The sequence below is a fragment of the Prunus dulcis genome, chromosome 1 (genome assembly GCF_902201215.1).
Source record: "Prunus dulcis chromosome 1, ALMONDv2, whole genome shotgun sequence".
NCBI classification, from domain to species: domain Eukaryota; kingdom Viridiplantae; phylum Streptophyta; class Magnoliopsida; order Rosales; family Rosaceae; genus Prunus; species Prunus dulcis.
In genome coordinates this window covers 8,763,200-8,785,577 of record NC_047650.1, presented here as the reverse complement: position 1 = coordinate 8,785,577, position 22,378 = coordinate 8,763,200, and the positions used below count along the sequence as shown (strand labels likewise).

General features: G+C 39.3%; 6 protein-coding genes and 1 long non-coding RNA gene across 8 annotated transcripts; 3 read left to right on the top strand and 4 right to left on the bottom strand.

The window, feature by feature from the left end:
- Nucleotides 1-277: 277 nt before the first annotated feature.
- LOC117614860 (pentatricopeptide repeat-containing protein At5g66520-like) lies at nt 278-2,311 on the bottom strand. Its single transcript, XM_034343781.1, has one exon. It carries the CDS (start codon nt 2,293-2,295, stop codon nt 421-423), a length of 1,875 nt encoding a protein of 624 aa, XP_034199672.1. The 5' UTR covers nt 2,296-2,311; the 3' UTR covers nt 278-420.
- Nucleotides 2,312-3,080: 769 nt separating this feature from the next.
- On the top strand, nt 3,081-5,551 carry LOC117631861 (pectinesterase-like). Its single transcript, XM_034365189.1, has 2 exons — nt 3,081-4,255; nt 4,509-5,551. The coding sequence occupies exons 1-2, from the start codon at nt 3,247-3,249 to the stop codon at nt 5,204-5,206; spliced, it is 1,707 nt and encodes a 568-aa protein (XP_034221080.1). The 5' UTR covers nt 3,081-3,246; the 3' UTR covers nt 5,207-5,551.
- A 1,431-nt stretch (nt 5,552-6,982) lies between these two features.
- Nucleotides 6,983-8,262, bottom strand: LOC117631889. Its single transcript, XM_034365230.1, has one exon. It carries the CDS (start codon nt 7,993-7,995, stop codon nt 7,288-7,290), a length of 708 nt encoding a protein of 235 aa, XP_034221121.1. The 5' UTR covers nt 7,996-8,262; the 3' UTR covers nt 6,983-7,287.
- Nucleotides 8,263-8,468: 206 nt separating this feature from the next.
- LOC117631882 (50S ribosomal protein L3-2, mitochondrial) lies at nt 8,469-11,768 on the bottom strand. Its single transcript, XM_034365218.1, has 5 exons — nt 11,224-11,768; nt 10,181-10,390; nt 9,895-9,999; nt 9,400-9,513; nt 8,469-9,023 (listed from the first exon to the last, which is right to left on the bottom strand). Exons 1-5 carry the CDS (start codon nt 11,605-11,607, stop codon nt 8,850-8,852), a joined length of 987 nt encoding a protein of 328 aa, XP_034221109.1. The 5' UTR covers nt 11,608-11,768; the 3' UTR covers nt 8,469-8,849.
- Nucleotides 11,769-12,505: 737 nt separating this feature from the next.
- Nucleotides 12,506-14,983, top strand: LOC117631855 (probable GTP diphosphokinase CRSH, chloroplastic). Its single transcript, XM_034365181.1, has 4 exons — nt 12,506-12,881; nt 12,971-13,903; nt 14,035-14,325; nt 14,584-14,983. The coding sequence occupies exons 1-4, from the start codon at nt 12,507-12,509 to the stop codon at nt 14,716-14,718; spliced, it is 1,734 nt and encodes a 577-aa protein (XP_034221072.1). The 5' UTR covers nt 12,506; the 3' UTR covers nt 14,719-14,983.
- A 326-nt stretch (nt 14,984-15,309) lies between these two features.
- On the top strand, nt 15,310-16,193 carry LOC117631899. The gene is made up of 2 exons (XR_004586406.1): nt 15,310-15,536; nt 15,757-16,193. It is a non-coding gene; the product is annotated as an uncharacterized LOC117631899 (long non-coding RNA).
- A 97-nt stretch (nt 16,194-16,290) lies between these two features.
- On the bottom strand, nt 16,291-21,035 carry LOC117631873 (CBL-interacting serine/threonine-protein kinase 1). Of its 2 annotated transcripts, none has more exons than XM_034365208.1 (12): nt 20,507-21,035; nt 20,187-20,249; nt 18,570-18,641; nt 18,370-18,477; nt 18,169-18,249; nt 17,903-18,082; nt 17,570-17,782; nt 17,353-17,466; nt 17,129-17,245; nt 16,930-16,992; nt 16,676-16,750; nt 16,291-16,568 (listed from the first exon to the last, which is right to left on the bottom strand). In XM_034365208.1, the coding sequence occupies exons 1-12, from the start codon at nt 20,729-20,731 to the stop codon at nt 16,500-16,502; spliced, it is 1,380 nt and encodes a 459-aa protein (XP_034221099.1). In that variant the 5' UTR covers nt 20,732-21,035; the 3' UTR covers nt 16,291-16,499. The 2 variants fall into 2 exon arrangements, with proteins under 2 accessions (XP_034221099.1, XP_034221091.1); XM_034365200.1 differs by having other exon boundaries at nt 20,187-20,267; nt 20,507-21,029.
- Nucleotides 21,036-22,378: the final 1,343 nt, after the last annotated feature.

Here is a 22,378-nt window from a genome sequence, read left to right as displayed (position 1 = left end):
AAAGAAATAAGGTTAAAGGTAATTTTGGCCTTTGGCTCCCCAACACAGAGTTCTTTTTAGCTGTTTTTTTTTTTTTTATATTTTAAATAATTCAAGACAAATATTTATTGCACAATATAATTGTGTGAGTTTGACTCAGTGAGTGCACAACTGGTTTGGTGAATCGTTGACAAAACGTCTTTCACTCAATTCTGTACAAACTGTTTTTTTAACACACGGAAGAAATTTGAAGCATAAAATTATCGTCAAATCAAAGACAAATCATAAACTCATGTGCTAGAAAACCACAAATTTGATCAAAATAATAACACAACCAAATGAATTTCAGTATTTGGATGAACCTATCTTGCTTACAGCATATCTTAAGTAAGATGTATTTCTTTTGTTAAGACAATCTCTACAGCTGACCACCACAAAGCATTACCAATAATCTTTACAAGAACACTCTCCCCTTATAAAATGGTGAAAACGATTTCGATCCCTCACGATTATTTCCCGATCGAAAACCTTGGAGATGAGCTTGCTTGCTTGGTGGCAGTCTTTACAGACTCGCAAGTTCTTCGATATACGAAGAGTTTCCCCAGGTTTAGTCTTCAGTAGGCCAAAGGCAATTGCAAGTTTCTCACTGTGGTAGTATAGAGGATTCTCCTTTTCCTCCTCATCAAGATCATGCAACACTCCCTCTGTGTCAGGAACATAGCCTGCAGATCTTATACATTTCAGCATCTCATCAACCTTGGCATATATCTCTTTTGTCTGAGGATGAGCCCCTCCCCCTGCAATAAATTCATTGACAACACCTTCCAGTTCAATCATGGAAAATCCAGGAACCTTCTTCACTCCCCTGTCATTCATTAACCTCCTCACATTAGCAACATCTTCCCATCTGCCGGCATTGGCATATAGATTGGCTAATAACACATAGCGACCACTATTTTCTGGCTCCAGTTCAATTACTCTCCTTCCTATGTGTTCTCCCAGTTCAACATTTCCATGGATCTTACAAGCTCCGAGTAGAGCACCCAATACGCCTACATCGGGCCTCATTGGCATCTCACTTATTAGCTTTCTTGCTTCCTCAAGCATCCCAGCTCTTCCAAGAAGATCAACCATGCAGCCAAAATGCTCTTTTCTGGGCTCAATACCATGGACTTCAACCATGGACTGGAAGTACCGTTGCCCCTCTTCAACTAACCCTGAATGAGCACATGCACTAAGGACATTAACGAAAGTAATGTTATCAGGAGCTACCATGTCCCTTTGCATCTTCTCAAAAAGCTCAATGGCAGCCTCTCCCTTCCCATGCATTGCTAGCCCTCCAATCATGCAATTCCATGAAGAAATCCCTTTATGGGGCAAACCATTAAAAACTTCAAAAGCCTTCTCCAAGCAACCACATTTGCAATACATGTCGATGATTGTTGTTGCAAGTTTTGAGTCCAATTCAATGCCACTTTTCTCAATATATCCATGAATCCACTTCCCTTGTTCTAGAGCACCTAAACCTGTACAAGCCGATAACATACTAGCCGCCATGAATTTATCCAATTCCACCTTTTCCACTCGCATCTTTTGGAACAAAGCAAATGCCTCATGAAAACGATCACTCTGGACATACGAGGAAATCATGGCATTCCAAGAAACAGAGTTCTTCTCAGGCATCAACTCAAAAAGTTCAAAGGCCTCATCAACAAAACCACACTGCGAGTACCCAGTAATCAATGTCGTCCAAGACACAGCATCCATCCGGAGCATCTTGTCGAAGACCCTTCTAGCTTCTTCCAAAGACTGAAACTTCACATACATGTGAATCAAATTATTCTGACAAAACCCATCAGCTCCATACCCCAGTTTCACAACATGGGCATGGACTTGTTTCCCTTCTCCAATAGCATCATCATTGCAACAAGCTCGTATAACAGAAGGGAACGTGTACTTATTGGGAGTGACAGAGTCTTGCAACATCTGTGAGTACAAAACAATGCAATTTCTCGGTAAATGGCATAGCAAGTAGCCTCTCATTACGGTGTTGTAAATGAATGCATCCGGGTGGAGCATTGTGTCGAACACTTGGAGAGCATAACCCAAATCGCCATTCTTGGAGAGGGCACAGAACTTGATGACACGACCCATGGCATCGTTGTCGGCTGCGAGGCCTAGCCTGATGACTTGGGAGTGCAACTGCTTGAGCTCGGCCATGGTTGAACATGATTCGATGCCACGTAATGGTGAAATCTGGGTCTTGGGCGAGCTTAGGTGGGGTGGGGTTGCTTGAAGGACTTGGAGCGAAGTCATTTTGTCTTCGCTTTGGAGCGAGAGAACCTTCGAACTCACCCTATTTTTCAGCACCTTCTACTTTGTTCACCGTTGATAAGATATTGTGGGTCCCCAAAAATGTTTTGTTTTTTAAAAACATTTGCCAAAATATGTATTTGCAAATACAAAAGGTTGACTGTAAAATTTGTATGAATGAATGTGATATAATATGGTGATTTTTTTAAATATTTTTAATTATAGACTATATAGTGATAAGGATTTAAATATGAATGAGTGTGTGTGTTATAATGATCTGTCACGTCAACTTTTTATGAGATATTACTGTCATGTCAGCTTGTTAGTGTAATATATGTAATGTTTAATTTCAAGAGTAATTGGGTTTTAGAACTCTAATTTAAAACATTCGAATATGATTTGTAATTATGTGAAAAAAAAAGAAGACAAAAATATCATCCCATCTTCTAAAAGCCTAGATATACGTAGAGAAAACACAGAGCTTTTGATTGATATCTCGGGCCACGACAGAGATTGCTTGACTTGAAGGTCAAGTAAAAAATGGATATCGTCCCTCTAAAGATAGGGTGCATGGTAGAGGGAGGGAGGGAGTAGGGAAGTGAACTCTGTTGTTGGTAGGTTTTGGTATGATCATCAAGTCCAAAAAAAGACAGAGGCAATGGTGAGCAGGAACTCATTCCGGAGAAATTGTAGGAGATGATGATCTTATATATACACAATAACTAATATAACTGTCCCTTAACCACCACCACATTATGGGAATTGTTGTCCTAAGCTTCACACCATCTACCTCGCTCTTATTCTAGACAAGGCCTTCAAAATCACCCCTAAATTTGGACAGCCCCCAATGCAATGCATGCCTTTTTGTAGCTGTATATATATAACATATATACATGATCTCCATGATTTAGAACTTCCATTTCTTCACCAAAATCAGATATCAGAAACTAAATTATGGAGAAAAAAGGAAAGCTGGTAATAGGAGGAGTTTCAATTGTCCTTGTCGTTGGCGTCGTGATTGGTCTTGTGGCTGTGGTTTGCACTAGGAAGAGTCACAAGGACCAACTTTCTACAAGTTCTAAGGCCGTTGCTGCAATTTGTGAGCCAACTGATTACAAGGAAGCATGCATCAACAGCCTTAGCAAAGTTGCGAAAAATGAAAGCGCCACGGCTAAAGACCTCATCCAAGCAGCCATTGATTCCACCATTTCAACAGTGAAGTCTGCAATAGACAATTCTGGCAACATTGCCAAATCATTTAGCAATCTCAATTCCACGGGAAAAATGGCAATGGATGATTGCAAGGACTTGTTGGAATCGGCGATTGCTGATCTTCAAGCTTCGTTTTCATACGTGGGGGACGGTGATATGCACACAATGCATGATAGAGAGGATGAGCTGAAAAATTGGTTGAGTGCTGTGATATCATTCCAACAATCATGCCTTGATGGGATTCCTCAAGAAGAGCTCCAAAAACAGATGAAAGATGGGCTTCTCAATGCCACGCAGCTGACGAGCAATGCCTTAGCAATTGCTTCCTCAATTTCTGAGATCTTACAAAGCTTCAACATCACTTTAAACAAAGATTTAAGGAATCCAAGCAGCTCCCGAAGACTTCTAGAGCACAATAATGATGATCAAGGCCAGTACCCTAGTTGGTTTCGCGCTGCAGACAGGAGGCTATTGGCAAGTCAGAGCAACGGACAGGTTAGACCAAATGCGGTAGTGGCAAAAGATGGAAGTGGACAATACAAAACAATTGGTGCGGCTCTTGCAGCATACCCTAAGGGGCTTAAGGGAAGATATATCATATATGTGAAGGCTGGGATTTACAATGAGTACGTTACTGTTACCAAGGACCAGGTCAATGTGTTCATGTATGGAGATGGACCCCGGAAGACCATGGTCACTGGGAGTAAAAGCTGGGCCGATGGCATCACCACCCAGAACACCGCCACATTCGGTGAGTCACCTGTTAGATATTACTTCTCCAGTTAATAATACCATACCAATAATGCTACGGTCACCAAATTTGTTCACTAAATAATGCTTTATTTAAACTGACTGTGAACCTGACATATATTTACACACGCCTTATTTGCTGAACAAATTTGATGACCCTAATGCTTTACAGAAAACCAATTTCCATGATATGGATGGATTGGCTGTTATAGTAACCTTGTAATAGATACACATTTTCTTCTTTATAATCACAGCCGCAATTGGAAGTGGGTTTCTAGCCAAGGCAATGGGATTTCAGAACATAGCCGGAGCCCAGAAGCATCAGGCAGTGGCACTCCGAGTCCAGTCCGAGATGTCAGCCTTCTTCAACTGTAGAATGGATGCATACCAAGACACATTGTACGTCCAAACACATCGCCAGTTCTATCGCAACTGTGTCATTTCCGGCACAGTTGACTTCATCTTCGGTGACTCACCAACACTCATCCAGAACTGTTTGATCATAGTGAGAAAGCCTATGGACGGCCAGCAAAACACTGTGACTGCTCAGGGAAGACAGGACAAGAGGGAAACCACAGGCATTGTCATCCAGAACTGCAGGATAGTCCCCGAACAGGCTCTGTTCCCAACGAGGTTCAAGACTAAGTCATACTTAGGGAGGCCATGGAAGACATACTCAAGGGCTGTGATCATGGAATCAGAACTAGGAGACTTCATACAACCAGCAGGGTGGCTGGAATGGAGTGGCAACTTTGCACTTGATACTCTGTATTTTGCAGAGTATGGGAACCGGGGTCCGGGGGCTGTGACCAACGGAAGGGTGAGATGGAAGGGATTTCATGTGATCCGGAACAGAAATGAGGCTCTTCAATTCACTACAGGTCCTTTTCTACTGGGAGACCAGTGGTTGAGAAACACAGGCGTGCCTTACTTCACTGGTTTGAAACATTAGCTCATGAGATCCCATTTCAACCCAATTAACTACTCATCATGACACATGAAGATGAGGAGGATTAGCTGCCTCATTGATTTGAATTGAAATAAACAAGTTTAATCTGAAGATGGATGGGTGGATGGATGGATGTTTGGTTGAGAGAGAGGATGGCGCTGTTGATTTGTCACCCCACGGTAGTGATAACAGATAAGGAGCCCTTTTGTCCCTGCGCATTGTTTGCATATTGCTGTATGTATCTGTACAGTTTTTCAATACCTTTTTGCATAGCATTTTTATGTACCCAAATGCCCTCTCTCTGTATATACATTTCGTCATAGTAAATACATATGCTTTGCTTACTTATCTTCTTCCCCGTGGAAGACACATCCTTGAATTTTGATCCATCTGAACTGATATAGACAAAGCACATTGTTTTTCATTTTTCTCTTCTTTCTTGTAAAAAGGAGGCCAAAATGAGAGTTAAATTTTATTTTTTTTTGGTCAGATCCAGGATTTTAGATTTTAGGGCCAAAATGTGGCGTACAAGTACAACCCTTTCAGTGAAAAATGATTGAGCCATTTTGTTTGTCAGCAAACCCATACGACATATAGTTCGACCAAAAAGAAAAGCCCTAATCGGGCAAATATGAAGCCCTGCTATCTTCCAATATTTGTTTGGTCAGAAACCGGTAAAATTCATGACTTCATTGGCATCGTTTCTCCTTTTCTTCTCAAAATATTGCCATGCAGAAATGGCCTTCCTCTCTCTAATTGAAAACTTATTATATTATATATATGGTGGACGGAAACAGAGGGATGCGAATGCAGTGCACTCGTGCACATGACATATCCTTCATGTTAGGAAACTTGACATCTCAAAAATAAAAATAAAAGGAAACGCAGGGGTGGCTGGGAATGCGGCTGCGCAAAACTGAAATTAGATGACAAGATGAGCATCATGGCAGAGAGCATAGATTAGGAAGGAAACAGAGAAACCATGGAAGAGGGTATGTATAAGAAGGTTCAACTCAATTGAGTTTTGAAGATTCAGTGATGTAAAAAGGAACCTAGGTCAATTCATCATTCAATCGGCCGCAGATCAAACGACTTCCATAATATAGTCATGTGAAGTTGTCGTCATGCACACACAGAACTCTGCGCGAGAATAGGTTTTAATTGAAACCTTACGAATAAGAACCATAGAGTAATTCCGACCAAAAAAAGAAAAAAAAAGAGAACCATACAGCAATGTAATTTTGAGCTTTAACCAGACAAATGGGTTTGTAACCATGAAGTTGGCACAACAGAGCATAAAATTTTAAGCTTTATGCAAGCACCAACAAAATGAACTAGAAAGAAGAATGTTTTGTATAACTAATAAGGTTCTGGAAGAGCACTGTAACAAGAGAAAATTGTGAATGAATTGGAACCATAACAGGAAACCCAAAGTCATATCACTACCTGATATGTCTTTCAGGAACTTGACTCAATAAAGCATTAGTAACTAGAGAGTTATCATTTTGCATTCAAGACAAGACGGCAAAACTTACAAGATGCAAGGAACAAGAAATAGACTCATTTTAGGTCAGTGTGTATAATGAAACACCAACTTTGAAGTTCTGATAAACATGTCATCTTTCTAGCATCTCCTTGAATAGCACCGAAATCAGGACAAAATGCATTTGCACACAAGCAAGCAAGGCCATCACACATATTGGGTAAAGCTTCATAGCCAAGGAACCACAAAATATCTCATGCTAATTGGGAATGTATGCAAAGGGAGAAAACAGAGAATTACAAAATGCAATTTCTGATTATGGCAAAGAAGGACAATGTAGATACAAAGGGGCCCAGAGAATCATCAGCTTGGGAAAGTAAACATCGTCTCTGCAAAAGTTCCAAGGGCGGCCGCGTAAAAATTTATAATAATAAAAAAAACCAACAGCAACTAACAAAGAGACTCACAGATTGCCAGAAGACTGTGTAGAAGCTCAAGCTGAAGCTAAATAGCAAAAGCTGAGCATCATCAAATAATGAAAAGAAACTTAAACTACGAACCCATGAACCCATGAAGCTCAAGCTCCTTCCTTGATCTCAAATCAGTCTTCTTCCATAGGATCCGCATGACTGGTTTTCAACCCATTACTTCCCTCAGGCTCAGAAATCTTGGGCGCCACTTGAATTGGCCCAGGACCCTCCAATTTGGGCTTCGCGTTGAGGCTCTCAGGCGCCGAAACAACGCCTCCACTCTTCGAATCCTTCTCCTTTTCCTTACTGACAAGAGACGTGAGTCGTTCCAAGGCCTCTCTGGCCTTCTTTTTCGCCACGACGGCTTCCTTGACCCGGCGCTCGGCGTCAACCCTGGCGGCGACGGCAGCTTTGGTCATCAAAGCCGCTGCGATCCTGGCGGCGGCGACGAGGGCCTTGGCGGCGTCCTTGTCGATGACGACTGTCGTTTTGGCGTCTTGGCCGTCGTTTTGGCGGGTGAGGTTGAAGAAGGAGAAGGTGGGCTGGGAGCAGGGAGGGCACTGGAAGCTGCGGAAGGAGGAATTGGCTGCGACGCAGGCAGAGTGAGAGATGGAAGGGCACCGGACGCACATGACCTGGTCACGTGCCGGAAGGGGGTGCTCGAAGAAGTCGAGGCAGATAGGGCAGAAGAGGCCTGGGTTGTTCTTGAGGACGCAGTTGGTGCAGAGCTTACGAAAATGTCCTCTGTGGCGGACGTAGTGCAGGAACCAACGCTCTGTGGAGCCGCAGACGCCGCAGAGTCGCTTCTCGAGGTCGGGTTGGTCTCGCTTCATTGCCATTGAACTCGCATTTGACTGTGAGATTGGAGGGTCAGGATTATTGGGTAACGGTAACACTAGGAGGAGGAGGAGGAAGAAGAAGAAGAGGAAGGTGGAATTTAGGGTTTTTTTGGGTACGAAATGGGGCGAGGAGAAGACGAGGTTCAGAGCCGAAACTTAATAGCAGCAAATTCCTTAGGAGGCTGGTCAATAAAATCATCGATTGGGTTTTGGTTTTTAAGTCTACGAGTGTTTGACACTTTGACTGTTTGCGTTTGAATGCAAATTTGGCAAAACTCCAAAAGCAAAAGCCCTTTTTCTGCTTTTGTATTTTTTCTTCTTCTTCTTTTTAAATGCTTTTAATCCCATCCTGCACACAAATACCAGAAAGAACAGAACTAAAAATCCATAGCATGACAAATTGATTCCATTTTCTTCTTTTTTGAACCTTTTCTTCTGTATCTTGCAACAATTCATTTGAGTTTAGAAGCCTCTTCTATTGGAAAAGTATCAATGCTTTTCAACTGGTTCAAAGCACAGCCATGCTAAGAGTCAACAATTTCATGTCAGCCACATTTATTTCAAAACATGGTTCCAACAAAACAAAACAAAAAAACCATTGTCGGTCAGTATTCAATTCTGAGGTTGAAATGAACTAAATTATATAAATATTACAACCTCTGCGCTTGCATTCCTCTAACAAAAATCAACTTTAAAGAAAAAAAAAAAAACATATTCAACACCCTCAGACAGGTCTTTATAACCCTAAAGCCAGCATGCTCTTTGCATCATCAAAAAGGACGCGACCGCAGTGTAGTCGATTAGGCTGAATGAAACATCCTAGTTCCTCACGGGATTTCAGATTACGCTCCTGCTTAATCTGCCACCATGAATGGATCTGCCTCTCCAAGATCAGCAACCAGTGTTTCTAACTTGGTTGCATCCTCGTCCTCCGGAGCAAAGTAGGTCGGAAATGGTAGCAATGAAATATCAGGTTTCTTGTAGAAAGCATCTCTTATGAACACAAAGTTCCCTTCAGCACCTGGAACCTGTGAGAATAGACAACATCCAAATGAGTAACACAAAACCAGGATTAACAATACAACATACTGAAGAGGATTAAGACCAATCATCGTATGGCTTTTAAACTGTGCAGTTGTGAATGTGTATCAGCAATTTCATTAAACCAACCAAAATCCTCTACCCGGCACAAAAGCCTTCATTATACATTCTTTTCCCCTGAACGTTATTAACACTTATGAAGATCATTAAGCTCATGAAACTACTGTTGAATAAGATTCAAAATGCATTCACTTAAGGTCATCAGTGTGCAGGTAATTGAAGAGGACCGTGGATAACCTCCTCCTTTTCCATCCAATTTTGAGCACTTAATTCAGAAAAGTAAAGTTTGTGAGGAAATCTTACTTGGCCTCTCACCCACATCAAATTCCTTGCAGGATCAATTTTGTAGACCCATACATTTTTTACCGTCCTCTGTTTCCCACCCATGCGCCCAGCCATCTTTCTGCCTTTAAATACCTGTTCATACAAACATATGATTGTCACAATTACAATTTATAACCTAATGGAACTAGAATGCATCCGGAAATATTCAGAAATTTTGATTCTTGAAACATAATTATAGCAAACCAATGAAGAAATTTACAGAAAACATTTATTGAACTTTCCAGACCACACAAATGCGATAGTGTTTACTCATATAGGGGGAAAAGATAAACAGGTTAAACACAATAGTATGTAGAAAGTCAATGCAATGTAGCATGTCCGAGAACAAACAAATGAGCAACAGATTATTTGACAAAATTAAGCCATCTCATTTGAAGCAAAAAGATTTGGTTATACTGATTTTCCAAAAGGGTTCATGGGAATAGTTTAAGGAGATTTGGATCCCATACAAACCTTTCCAGGAGCATCCCTCTGACCTGTAGAACCAATACTTCGGTGTGACAAAGATGCACCATGAGATGCTGGCATTCCTTTAAAACCATGCCGTTTCATCCCGCCCTGAACACAGAAAATAAAAATTGTACATAATATTTCATCATCTAAAGAATGTATTACTTTTTATCACTGTAGTAGATTCATTGATTGGATCCTTAATACAAGGATTTTATTTTATTTTCCTTGAAAAAATACATACAACCACAGGATAGACCAAAAAATGAGGATTAGGAAATTAGTTCACCTGGAAACCTTTCCCTCTCGTGATTCCTGTGACATCAACATATTGGCCTGGAACAAAATGGCGAACACCAATTGACATACCGACAGGGAGAAGCGCATCCTTTGTTACAGGAAACTCCCTCAGTTTCCTCTTAAGTGGAACACCTTGAGCTCTGAAATGACCGACCTCAGACTTTGTCAAATGTTTTGCTTTCTTCTGTCCGCAACCAATCTAACTAGCACCACAACAGAATACCATCCTATAATTAACCCGTGCCCTTGAATTTTTTTGAAAATATAAATTTGCCCTCTGTTTAATTACCAAGAAAAATCAATACGATCAATGTTGGCAAAACAGAAGAAAAAGAAAAAACAGATGCAAGAACCAAAGGAAAACACTTCCAACCAAAAGCACTTGGAATTTCAATAAAATTTTGTTGTGCTTCTATCAAAAACACTTTCAACTAAAGCACTTCTAAGCAAAAGTGGTTCCTACACCATCACTGCCAAATTGGCCTGTCATATAATTAACAAAACAGAAGGAAAACAAATCACAAATTATGCGCCCTCAGTGACAACGAATTTTGAAATTTATGAGCACCCCATTCATAGAAACCCCTTTTACTGTAACAAAACTAACAAGACCTTTCATATATGCTCAGCAAGGGATGCGTATAGCTTCAAATTGTAAAGCACAACTGAAGCCACCAAATAATAAACTCCAGATGATCTGACTAATGATAAATTGCCAAGTAGTCTGGTCTCCAGACAGGCTTTTGCGGATTTAAAACCGCTAAAATGGAGCAAATATTGCTTTAGTTGAATAACAAAATCATAAAGTCAGTGTGTGCCCAAATGTCGAGTTGTATCCGCTCCAAAGGACTGAAAGCATATCGTCTCTCCAAACTCTGAAAAATCTAAACTTCGGAAATTTCATAACCTATAAAGCTACAGGGATATTATAAATCAACCCACGAATACAAAAAAAGTTTAACAAAACAGTAACCAGACAAAATCAAAATGAAGTCGTCACAAACAGAGCAAAATGAAGAGAAAAAAGGTTACCTGTAGAGCAGGGAAGCCCTCTTTCTCGGGGGTCTTGACCTGAGAGACGATATTATCATCGACCCAAAGCACAGTGATGGGAACCCTAGCACCCCATTTGTCCCAGCGCGCAGTCATCCCACACTTGACGGCTATGAGACCAGTCCTCTTTGAGCTTGGGCTCATCGCCCCAGGCTTGGCTTCGATGACGCGGCTCCGCTCCTCGGCGACCTCAGCCGCATCAACCAAGGCCTCGGAGTTGAACCATCTGAAGAAATGGTACTGAGTTTGCGTAAACGACGTCGTAGCATTAGCATTAGCAGCAGCAGCAGCAGAAGAGGTGGTGGTGGGGTTGAGGGAGAGAAGGCGAAGGCGAGAAATGAGGCCTCTTGATAAGGCCGACATGGCCACAGTGAATCTAAAAAGTCTTATTGGATTGATGGGTTTGATGGCATGGCTGATTGGCTGTGAAACCCCAAAAGAGGTTGCAGAGTTTTCGAATGGGGGCTTGGCGTAGGGTTTAGGACTTGAGGGAGAGAGACGGGGTATAAGTTTCACTGCATTCGAGTCCACTGTGTTCCAGCAAAGTTATCTTGACACGTGTATCACATCAGTTTAAGGGACGACGTCGCTCTTGTCCAATTACTTAAAGGCAAAATGTATTTTTCACTCCTATAGTTCACATGTTTTATTACTTTGGTCCCCGTAGTTTTAAATCTCTCGCAATTCAAACACACGTTATAAATTTTATCAAATTCATTAATTAATTTTGTCCAACATATATCTCCACGTCAATGACACGTACTTAAAGCTTGTTTGAGAATGCTCCTGTAGAAAAAATCTCTATTCATAAGTGCTTATAAAAGTGTTTCTATTAGAAAAACGTCAAAAAATTTATTGAAAATCCAAGTGCTTATGTTGAAGAAACATATGCTAAGTGTTTATCTAAAAAACCTTTTTGTGGGCCAAAATCATTTATAAATATTTCTGCCAAACACTATTAAAATTTTTTTTGGTTGTCATGAAGCTTTTAACATTCTAAAAGCACTCTCTTACTCCATCATAAAATTGGAGAGAAATTTAAATGTGTTCTTGATTTCAACTATAGGGATCAGCGAAGAGAATTTGGGTCACATGAAAAAAGGTCGTTTCTAATAAACTATCAGGAGGGAAGTGACTTTTGAGCTGTTGGGGGATTCAAAGTTGATAAAATTACAAGCATATCCTTATATTGTCCTCCTCCTGTTGTCTTCTCTTTACTCTCCACCACGAACAAAGCAGAGACATAAGCATGGAGCTTCCAGATGGGAGCTTTACTATCCCGTCATCATCATACTTCCTCATCAGGCCAATACCCAAAACCCATGACCGTACTGTACGGATACCCCGGTACTGTGACCGTGCAGAGATGTTGTACTCAGCGAATTCGAAGACTGGGTTTATTGAAAACTCGGTCGTTTCTGCTGGAACAGACAGGAGGGAAGATGGTGGTTGAGCTGGTGGGGGCATTCAACGAGCTCACAGAGAGGATGGGGATGCTCTCCAGCAGTGGGTCCCAGTTACTCTTCAAGGCTCTCAAGCTCTCCATTCCTCTGCTTCACGCTTTGCCTCTAACCCCAGATGGTCGTTCCTCGCTCTCCAGGGCCTTGTCTACTTCCCTCCTTCTCGCAGACCTTCAGGTATGGACTTTTTTTTCAATATCTGGACCTTCAGTTATGTAATTTTGATGATACCATTAATGGGTTTTCAGTGAATTTGATTGTTGTAGATGGATGCAGAAGTTATCTCAGCTGGGATACTCAGACCAGTTGTGGAGGCTGGTGCAATTTCGATTCTTGATGTTAGAAACCAGATTGGTACTGGCACTGCCCATTTATTGCATGAAAGCTTGCGGGTCCTGAAGGTCCCTTCTAAAGTTGATGTCTTGGATGATGGCAGTGCTGCTGCGCTGAGAAAGTTCTGCTTGACGTACTATGATATGAGGGCTGTGATTTTAGATTTGGTCCTCAGGCTTGACATGATGAGACATCTTGGTTACCTCCCAAGGTATCAGCAACAATCGATTTCTCTAGAGGTTATGAAGATTCACGCACCTTTAGCTCACGCTGTTGGGACCAACTGGCTGTCACTGGAGCTGGAGGATCTCTCGTTTCAGTACTTGTTTCCCCATTCCTACCTTTATGTTGATTCATGGTTGAAAAGTCATGAGAGTGGAAGTAAGCCTCTGGTTGATGTATACAAGGAACAGCTCTTGCAGTCTTTGAGAGTTGATCCTTTGTTGGCAGGCATGGTTGTTGATGTTTCAGTTGATGGTCGGTATAAGAGTCGGTTTAGCACCATGAAGAAGCTGTTGAAAGATGGTAGGAAGCCAGAGCAAGTACATGATGTGTTAGGATTGAGAGTCATTTTGGAGCCTAGGAGTGGCAAAGATATGGCAGAAGTAGGGGAAAGCGCCTGTTACAGGACGCGTGAAGTTGTTCGATCTTTGTGGAAGGAAATGCCTCATAGGACAAAAGATTACATTGCCAGGCCCAAGACAAATGGGTACAGGAGTTTACATATGGCTGTTGATGTTAGTGACTGTGGCAAGAGTAGACCATTGATGGAAATACAAATAAGGACTAAGGAGATGGACATGTTGGCAGATGCTGGAACGGCATCCCACTCATTGTACAAGAGTGGTCTTACAGACCCAGAAGAGGTTGTTTGATATATGCCCTTTATGAATGCTAATTTTGAATGGTTTTCCTGCGCATTAAGCTTGTAAATGTACTTGAAATGGTTTATATTCGCCTGTTATGTGACTTACAATCACTTGTTGATGATGATCAGGCAAAGCGACTCAAGGCCATAATGATGGCTGCAGCTGAATTTGCGGCATTGCGTCTTCAAGATATTCCATCCACAAATCATGAAGGTATTGAGACGGAGCAGAGTCAGAGCGATCGAGTATTCCGCCTTCTTGACAAGAATGGAGATGGTAGGATCAATATTGAGGAACTTATGGAGGTGATGGAAGAGCTTGGTGCCCCAGGGGAAGATGCACGTGAGATGATGCAGCTCCTTGATGCAAATAGTGATGGTTCACTTAGCTCAGATGAATTTGATTTCTTTCAGAGACAGGTAAAGATTGCTGTATTTCACATTCAAAGTGGTTATCCATGAAAACTTGTACTAAAAGGACTATCAGATTGATGCGCCACGCCTTTGAAATTTTTTGGTGGACCATTATTTTGTACTTTATTTCATGTTTATGGAACCCTTTATCTACATTAATTACCTGGACTACATTTAGCTTCTTGCCATTCACATTACTTGTTAAAGACATTGATTCCTGTAGGCAGTTGCATTTGAATGATTTTTTTCTTCCTATATATGCAGGTTGAATTTATGCGTAACTTTGAGGACAAAGATGAGCTGTACAAGACCGTATTGAATGAGAAACTTCAAATTGCCAACAGTAGCAGCTTGATCCAGGTGTCTGGTGAAGATCTTAGCAGCAGGCTTGGAAATTAGATCTGCTTGCATCTGGTTAAAGAGATATCTGTAGTTACTCTCATTCACCATGTAAATAGAAATATTTGAACTGTATATACCAAATTTCTCTTGGAATGATGTAAGATATTATTGTTCAGGGGTCTAATGTTGTAGAACCTGTTGGTTCCTAAAGAAAGAATAGCCAGATATAGTATCCTAGATGTGATGTATATGTAATTAGCTATCGAACATGGCATTCTCTCTCGTGATTATAATAAAGAATGTATAGCATCCTTACTAGCTATTGTCTTTGTGTTTCAGTAGAGAAATTGATTAGATGGTCCGTGAGTGATGGAGTCAAATATGGTGGTTGTGAAACTAGTCGAAAGTGGTGGAAATAGCAGCAAACTTCATGTTTACGTTTTCGGAAATTTTGAATTTGTGTTGATACTTTTCTCCAGGCCCTACTATTATTAGCAGAGCCACCCGAAAATGAGTGAAAATTCTGGTCAAGCTGCTCAAGAGGTCTCCTCCGTGGAGATGGAGTTTGACGACCTATGTCGTGAGCAAGATGTGCAAGAAGCAATAAAAAAAACTGGCTGATCGGCTGAACAAGTTCCAGGTAAATGTATGCTAGATCATGTCTTTTGAAAATTTGTTCTTTGAAGAGATTAGACAACTCTAATGGGGCCTAAAGATTCACACTTTCCTGAATTGAGCTTACCAAACACAGGACCCTTCATTACTCTGCAAGATCTCAAGCTCTCCATTCCGTTACTCAGCACCTTGCCTCTAACTCGAGATGATGCAGCGATGGTTCTCTTAGCTCAGATGAATTTGATTTGTTCCAGAAACAGGTAAAGATATCTCTCATAATTGAAGTACTTAACCACAAAAATTATATAAAAAGTATTCTCTTTGCTATTGTTTTTTTTTTTTTTTTGTGGATCACCTTGTCTACATGTATTATTTGAACTAATGTTAGCTTTTTCCCATGCGCACTACTTGTCAAAGACATCGATTTTCTGATAGGTAATTTTGTCTGAATGATCTCATTTGTCTTCCTATCTCTGGCAGGTTGAATTTATGCGCAATTTTAAGCACAGAGATGAGCAGTACAAGACCGTGTTGACCGAGAAACTTCAACGTGCAGACAACAGAAGCTTGATACATGGTGGAGATCTTGACAGCAGCCTTGCAAATTAGATTTGCTTGCATCTGGTTGAAGGGTTATTCGTAGTTACTCTCATTCACCATGTAAATAGATCAATTCCATTGTATATGCTAAAATACTTATGTAGGTTATCATTGTAAAGAGGTCCTAATGTTTTAGAACCTGTTGTTGATCCAAAAACAATAGCCAGACGTCTATAATGTGTGAGGTGTGATGAATGTGTTCAAACCTCATAAACAATAGTTGTAGAGTCAGAAAATAATAATGATTGCTTAGAAAATTTGTGTTAGCTTTTAAGTTTTTTCCTTACAAATACGAAATAACTGGGACTATTTATCTAGTGGTTTTTGTCTTTCTAATGTTGGAAGATGTCCCAAGTTCGAATCTCCCGTTCCCCGTAGATGAAAAAATAAAGTATGAAATGATTCAGGTGACGATAAACACAAATGGTCCTGGTGACTTCTTCACAAGGATATCTTCTTGCAATCAAAATATGTTTCACATTTACTCGAGTCTTACATACTAACACTAACATACACATCCAAAACTGAAAATTTACATAAATCGTAATATAGGATTCTATACTATCTACATCTCTCCAAGGCTTTAAATACCATGTTGTTTGACTTTGCAAAGAACATGGTTTTCACACTTGGCTAGTCAACAACCCTTGGCTTGCGGGAACACCTAAATCATTTGATAGCTTTTCACACAACTGCACATAGCAAAAGAAATTGATTTTAATTCCTGAAATAAGAGAGAGAAGGGGGACTTGCAGATAGGACTGTAAACAAGCTTTGCACCATTTAGAAGAATATATACCTTTCTATATGCAGAAGCATCACCATATGACTTTCTTATTTCAACAACAAATAAAGAGGGGCTTATCTCAAACACCTGATGCAATTATGGAGACAACTATCAGTTAAAATTCAAGTAATAAAATTGTCACAGAGGAAGGATTCAACATTGAAAGAAAAAGTTTATGTGGTTAGAAATTAAAATTAATTAAAATGCATGCCAGGCACAAATGTTTTGTGAGGAAGAAAACCCTCCAAGAGTCTGAAATGACATACCTCTGCTGCAACGGATAGACTACCCATACCTCTCTCCCCTTTGTGCTCTTGCATCACTTTTAACTGAAATGTTGGACATAAACGAAACCATATTTCAGTCGATATTGCGTTGACGAAGGAAACATAAATTATACCAGTTATAATTGCAACTTTAATATTTCTGGACGTGAGTAGAAAATGAGGATATAAAGCTACTAACCCTTCCATTTTTCTTCTGGACACAATATCCCATCTCTAGTACAATTTCTTCAATCTTTTCAAGCAAATCTTTTTCAGAGTGGTTGGATGTAAATCTGATCTTCCTCTCAGACACATCCTAAATTAACCCACAATCAGAAAGAGCTTTCAACTTCAGTAATAGATAATGAAATACTCAAACAAAGAAGACAAAAATCGTTTTACAAAGCAAGCTTTTACCCTCACCTCTTTCTCAAAGAAGCCAGAGAGGTCTAGACAAGAGGACATTCCAATCAACTGAAAGGCATTTATATGGGTGTGCGAGTGCCGGGCGTCTGGACTCCTCTCCCCCTCAGATGGCTATACCAAAAGGTAAAAGAAACGGTTCTCAGTTAGCATAGAAGAAATTGAAAGATGTACAAAAAAAAAAGGTAGGGAATGGACATGAATTGCATATTCATACCACTTCATTTATTGAGAAAGCTTCATCATCAACGTTTATATCTTCTTCTTCATCATCAGGATTCGCAGGAGAGTAATCCTGCTTGAACCATTCATCTGACTTGATGCCTGTCATTGTTATTCTGGAAACAGGGTTGGGATCAAGAATCTTTTTTATCAAGTTCTTTGCACCAGGTGATAGCCATGTGGGTATCTGAACTTCCCCCTTCAAGATCTGAAATCCCTCTAAAAATGTTAGCATCAAAGTGAAGGAAATGCAAATAATAATAAAAATTCTTCATTCCTAAAGCCATACAACAAACACAAGAAAATCAAAGAGAGTTGTTGTCAATACCTTTTGATAGAGAACTGCAAGATTTCTATCATCGAAAGGGAGAAATCCTGTAAGAATGACATATAAGATGACACCACATGACCATATATCAGAGGTGGCACCATCATACCCTTTATTAGCAAGAATCTCAGGAGCAACATAGTTGGGGCTTCCACAGGTTGTATGAAGCAACCCATCTTCCTGATATATCAGACAGAATTAAAGGGTTCAGTTATTAGACACCAAACTTACCACTTAAAAAAGTTTGGTTTGGAAGAGTAATGTACCCTAAAATGCTGGGGCAAAGCACTGAGGCCAAAGTCTGATATTTTTATGTTCCCCTTGGCATCAACAAGAACATTTTCCAACTGCAACCAAAAACATACAAAACTTGTCATGCAAGAAAGAGTGAGCAAATTGAAAACCATCTGCAGCTTTTTGCTGAGTCCTTAGTTTCACTAAGTTTTTCTTAAAAAGACAGGAAGTACCTTCAGGTCCCGATGGAAAACGCCTTTGTTGTGGCAGTAGCTCACACCATCAATCAACTGTTGGAAGAGCTTCCTGCCTTCGGCTTCTGTAAGTTTTCCCTTGTGTGCCTGAAACACAGAGTAACTTATTAGTATCATAAACTATTCAACTTCCTGCCTTGTGATACAAAAAGCTGTGCATTAGAGTAAGAGCTCCTTACAATTTTGTCAAACAATTCTCCTCCAGTAACATATTCTAGGACCATGTAAATCTTGGTTTTGCTTGCCACAACCTGCAAGATAAACATAATCAGCAGGATTAATACAGAGCATTGTTGGCCATGGCATTGAAAGTCCTAATACCAATGATGAGAACAGAGAGAGAAAAAAATCTAGTTTACAGTTTACAGCATTATAAATAGATCAAAGATCGAACCGATAACAGCGCTAATTATACTAATGGCTGGGATGTGATTTATTTATATATTTATTTTATTTTATTTATCAATGACACCCTTAATATTATTTACAAGCAACTGTTTTGTTGAATACCAAACAAATTTGATGACATTTGTTGACCAAGGGGACTCATCGAATTGAGTTCAAATGCATTTACTTAATCAAATCAAAATGTGTTCCATCCACCTTTGTAGAAAGGCAAACCAAGACCAGTTCTCTGCATCAACAAAACCCATATTCTAAAACTCCACATATATAATTCATAGTCATCACCACCATCCTTATCCAAAATTATCATTTTCCATTTTCTTTCTTATTAAAACTTTTTTTTTTTTTTCTAAATATATTATATATTTCTGTCTATATGACTAATTCATCCTATGATTCTATTTAAGAAAACCCTAATGGATGCTAAAATTAATTAAGGTGATTAATGAATATACCACACGCAACTTGAAGCAATCATTTTCATTTTAAGGGACAATTGACAAGGCATGGCCCTCCCTTGGTGACCACAATTAAGACCATATTAATTATCTTAGTCTTATCCACCAAAATGGTTTCATGGGTGGGCCCATTCTGAAAATATGCTTGTTGAAGTGTGGTCAGGTCACTCAGTCCATGCAAACCGCAGCAGAGACAGGCATATATACCATTACTATATACACGTGGCTAGGTTGGACTGGTTGATGGATCCCCTTAACAGAATCATATACACAGGAAAATATCTCAATAACCAACAATTTTTTTTTTCTTTCTTTTTTTCCAGGACCAACCATTTTTTTTTTTTTTTATGAGGGTAAAAGTATATTAGGGTGATTGATCAAATCATCCCGCGTGTAGACCTCGTGAACAAAGCAATCCGTGCAAACAGCGGCATGAACAAATGAAACAAAGTTAAGATATTTCCCATTGCAATATAAACTTAAAGATCGCGTTTGAATAGTGTGATTTGGATTTAATATATTATAAATATCAGGTTCGAATGTGTGGTTCAGATTCAACAGATCACGTAGAATAGAACAGTAAACGAAAATCTAGAAAGTGTTTTTGTGATATGCCGCTACCTTTATTTGAGGAAAGGATAAGCAAAATGGGGTTATTATGTGTCATGTGACGCGTTATTGAAGTGATTAGCCAAGTAAAAATTAGAAACGTTACCACAGTAAAAAACAACTGTGCTTGCTAGCACCAATCCCAAAACAAAACAAAACAAAAACAAACACAGCTAAATGGGGTTGTTGTCATTATTAGAAATTAGTGGGAAGAGATTATGGTAATTATAGTGATAATTAGGGGTCATGATTGGATTAGACAGTAATGGACAAACAAAAACTCTGTTAATAACAGAGCTCTAGAAGCAGAGAAGCAATGCATACCTCGTGTAATCTGACGACGTTGGGATGTTTCAGGAGCTTCAAAGTGCCAATCTCCCTCTTTATCTGCAATTTTTTTTTCTTCTAAAATTGTGTTATTGTGTTGTTCAAAACAAAACAAAACGTCCAAAACTCAGAAAATTAAAAGAAAAAATTAAAAAAAATTCATGAATGTCAATTTTAGTTTCGATTGAACACTGCCCGGAAAACCCATTAATGAAAGATTAAAACTTTGAGGAAAAAATTAAACAATAATGAATGGTTGAAAGAGAAAAACAGAACCCATCAATGAAAGATTGAAACTTTGAGCATAAAGAACTGACCTGGTCTGTGATCTTGAGATCAATGATTCTGGTTTTCTCGAGGATCTTAACAGCAAAGGGTTGTCCAGAGTCGACGTTCTTAGCAAATTTAACTTTGCCGAAATTGCCCTCGCCAAGAGTCCTTCCAAGCTCGTATTTTCCCAGTCGCATTCCCTTGTTACTGCAATTAGTCGCGTTCTTCTTCTTGTCCACCTCCTCCTCTGCACCTTTTCTTACGATCACCATGTAATGACACGTTTGCTCTGGTTTCCGTGAAGGAAGAAGAAGAAGACCACTTGCTGCTGCTTCTTAATTTTCTGTTTTTATATATAGAAATGATGGGCTCTTGGATTGAAACGTTTGAATTGAGAAAGTATCAACGATTCGAAACGTAACGCAAATTCTATAAAAACTATAACAAAAACAAAAAGTCATAGTCCAACTGGGTGAAACAGAGACGCATTTGGGAATTTGGAATCAAATAAATGAGCTCCCTTTTATTTCTAGGCCACGCCTTCTCTCTCTTTCTCTCAACCCTCTCTCTCTCTCTCTCTCTCTCTCTCTCTCTCTCTCTCTCTCTATATATATATATATATATATATATATGCAAAGATAATGAGTTAAAAACCCACCTTGTTTTTCTAATTATTGAATCAATCCATTCAACTCCACTTAATGTATATACTAATAACACATGCGCATACATGTATAGGATAAGACAGAAGAGGGTTGGGTGGGTTGAACTGTAATTAGGGTTGACCGTGGTTAAAACAAGTTGTTTACATCCCCATAAAAACAAAGCTTGACTCTCAACTGGGAATTCCACGGTTTTTTCGATAATCGGCTTTATCTTTTAAAAAGTAAACTTCTTTTTCATCTACGATTCGGATTTTTTTAACACATGTTATGTTTAAGTATATATATATATATACATAATACATCATAGTCAAAACATAAATCAGTATAGATTACTCAAATTTTAGGTTAAAATATTTGAATAAAATATAAACATCCTGGGTGTTTGGATTACCACTGATGTATGCGTGTATGGATAAGGGGGACATGACCTCCATAATTCTATTACCTTTTCAGCCTCCTTTGCTATTAGCCACATTATTTTGGCTTTTCAATGACCATCGGGGGGGTCCATTTTCTCATATCATCTTTCTCACCCAGCAAAGCCTCCCATGCATTCTGAAGCCACCACGGGCCTCTAAGCTTTAATTTTATACCACAATTTCAACTATATATTACAAGAAAAAGTATTACAACTAAGCATTTTTATTAAAGTAAATATGTGTTAGGTGTGTAGTTGCGTCACGACAATCATGTGAGCATGGACCCTCTACTTTTTTCTTCTTTTTTGTTTTTATCTGACACATTATTGTGATGTTTTTATTTTTCATTTATGAATATATGAACTTAAAAAAGACAAAACAAAGTACGAGAGAAATGGATGTGGATTCAATACCAAAGCTTTACATTATGTAAATTACGAGAAACACTTGTATGAAACGGAAATAATAATATTTTGTTATTTTCAACCAATCATGTTACATGAATATTCTATAAATTGTTAAAAATAATAAAGTAATGTTATCTCTGGTTTATAAAAGTTTTTCTCGTAAATTACTGATAATTTAATGTCTTTATAAAAGGTGTTGAGCTAAGATGGTTGAAACTGGTGGTCTATATGTTTTGACTGCCCTTACGTGGCTATGATTTTTGTCACTGCTTATAAATATGACACACTATAGAATTGACAGGTTACCTATCTACTTTAAATTATGAATTGACTTCCTCTTTATAGTATCAATAATGGTAGCCGCTGGGCTCATGTGGCTCAATAAAAAGCATCTTAACTTTTTCCTATTTTTAGTGTTATTGTAATAT

Coding starts and splice junctions, on each gene's coding strand:
- LOC117614860 (XM_034343781.1), bottom strand. CDS start 2,295: ATGACTTCGCTCCAAGTCCTTCAAGCAACCCCACCCCACCTAAGCTCG.
- LOC117631861 (XM_034365189.1), top strand. CDS start 3,247: ATGGAGAAAAAAGGAAAGCTGGTAATAGGAGGAGTTTCAATTGTCCTT. Junction 4,256..4,508: donor CCAGAACACCGCCACATTCG/GTGAGTCACCTG, acceptor TTATAATCACAG/CCGCAATTGGAAGTGGGTTT.
- LOC117631889 (XM_034365230.1), bottom strand. CDS start 7,995: ATGGCAATGAAGCGAGACCAACCCGACCTCGAGAAGCGACTCTGCGGC.
- LOC117631882 (XM_034365218.1), bottom strand. CDS start 11,607: ATGTCGGCCTTATCAAGAGGCCTCATTTCTCGCCTTCGCCTTCTCTCC. Junction 9,514..9,894: donor AGAGGGATGCTCCTGGAAAG/GTTTGTATGGGA, acceptor TTGTATGAACAG/GTATTTAAAGGCAGAAAGAT. Junction 9,024..9,399: donor TGATGTGGGTGAGAGGCCAA/GTAAGATTTCCT, acceptor CTATTCTCACAG/GTTCCAGGTGCTGAAGGGAA.
- LOC117631855 (XM_034365181.1), top strand. CDS start 12,507: ATGGGAGCTTTACTATCCCGTCATCATCATACTTCCTCATCAGGCCAA. Junction 12,882..12,970: donor TCCTTCTCGCAGACCTTCAG/GTATGGACTTTT, acceptor TGATTGTTGTAG/ATGGATGCAGAAGTTATCTC. Junction 14,326..14,583: donor TTGATTTCTTTCAGAGACAG/GTAAAGATTGCT, acceptor CTATATATGCAG/GTTGAATTTATGCGTAACTT.
- LOC117631873 (XM_034365200.1), bottom strand. CDS start 20,731: ATGGTGATCGTAAGAAAAGGTGCAGAGGAGGAGGTGGACAAGAAGAAG. Junction 20,268..20,506: donor ATCTCAAGATCACAGACCAG/GTCAGTTCTTTA, acceptor ACACAATTTTAG/AAGAAAAAAAAATTGCAGAT. Junction 18,642..20,186: donor ACGTCGTCAGATTACACGAG/GTATGCATTGCT, acceptor TTTATCTTGCAG/GTTGTGGCAAGCAAAACCAA.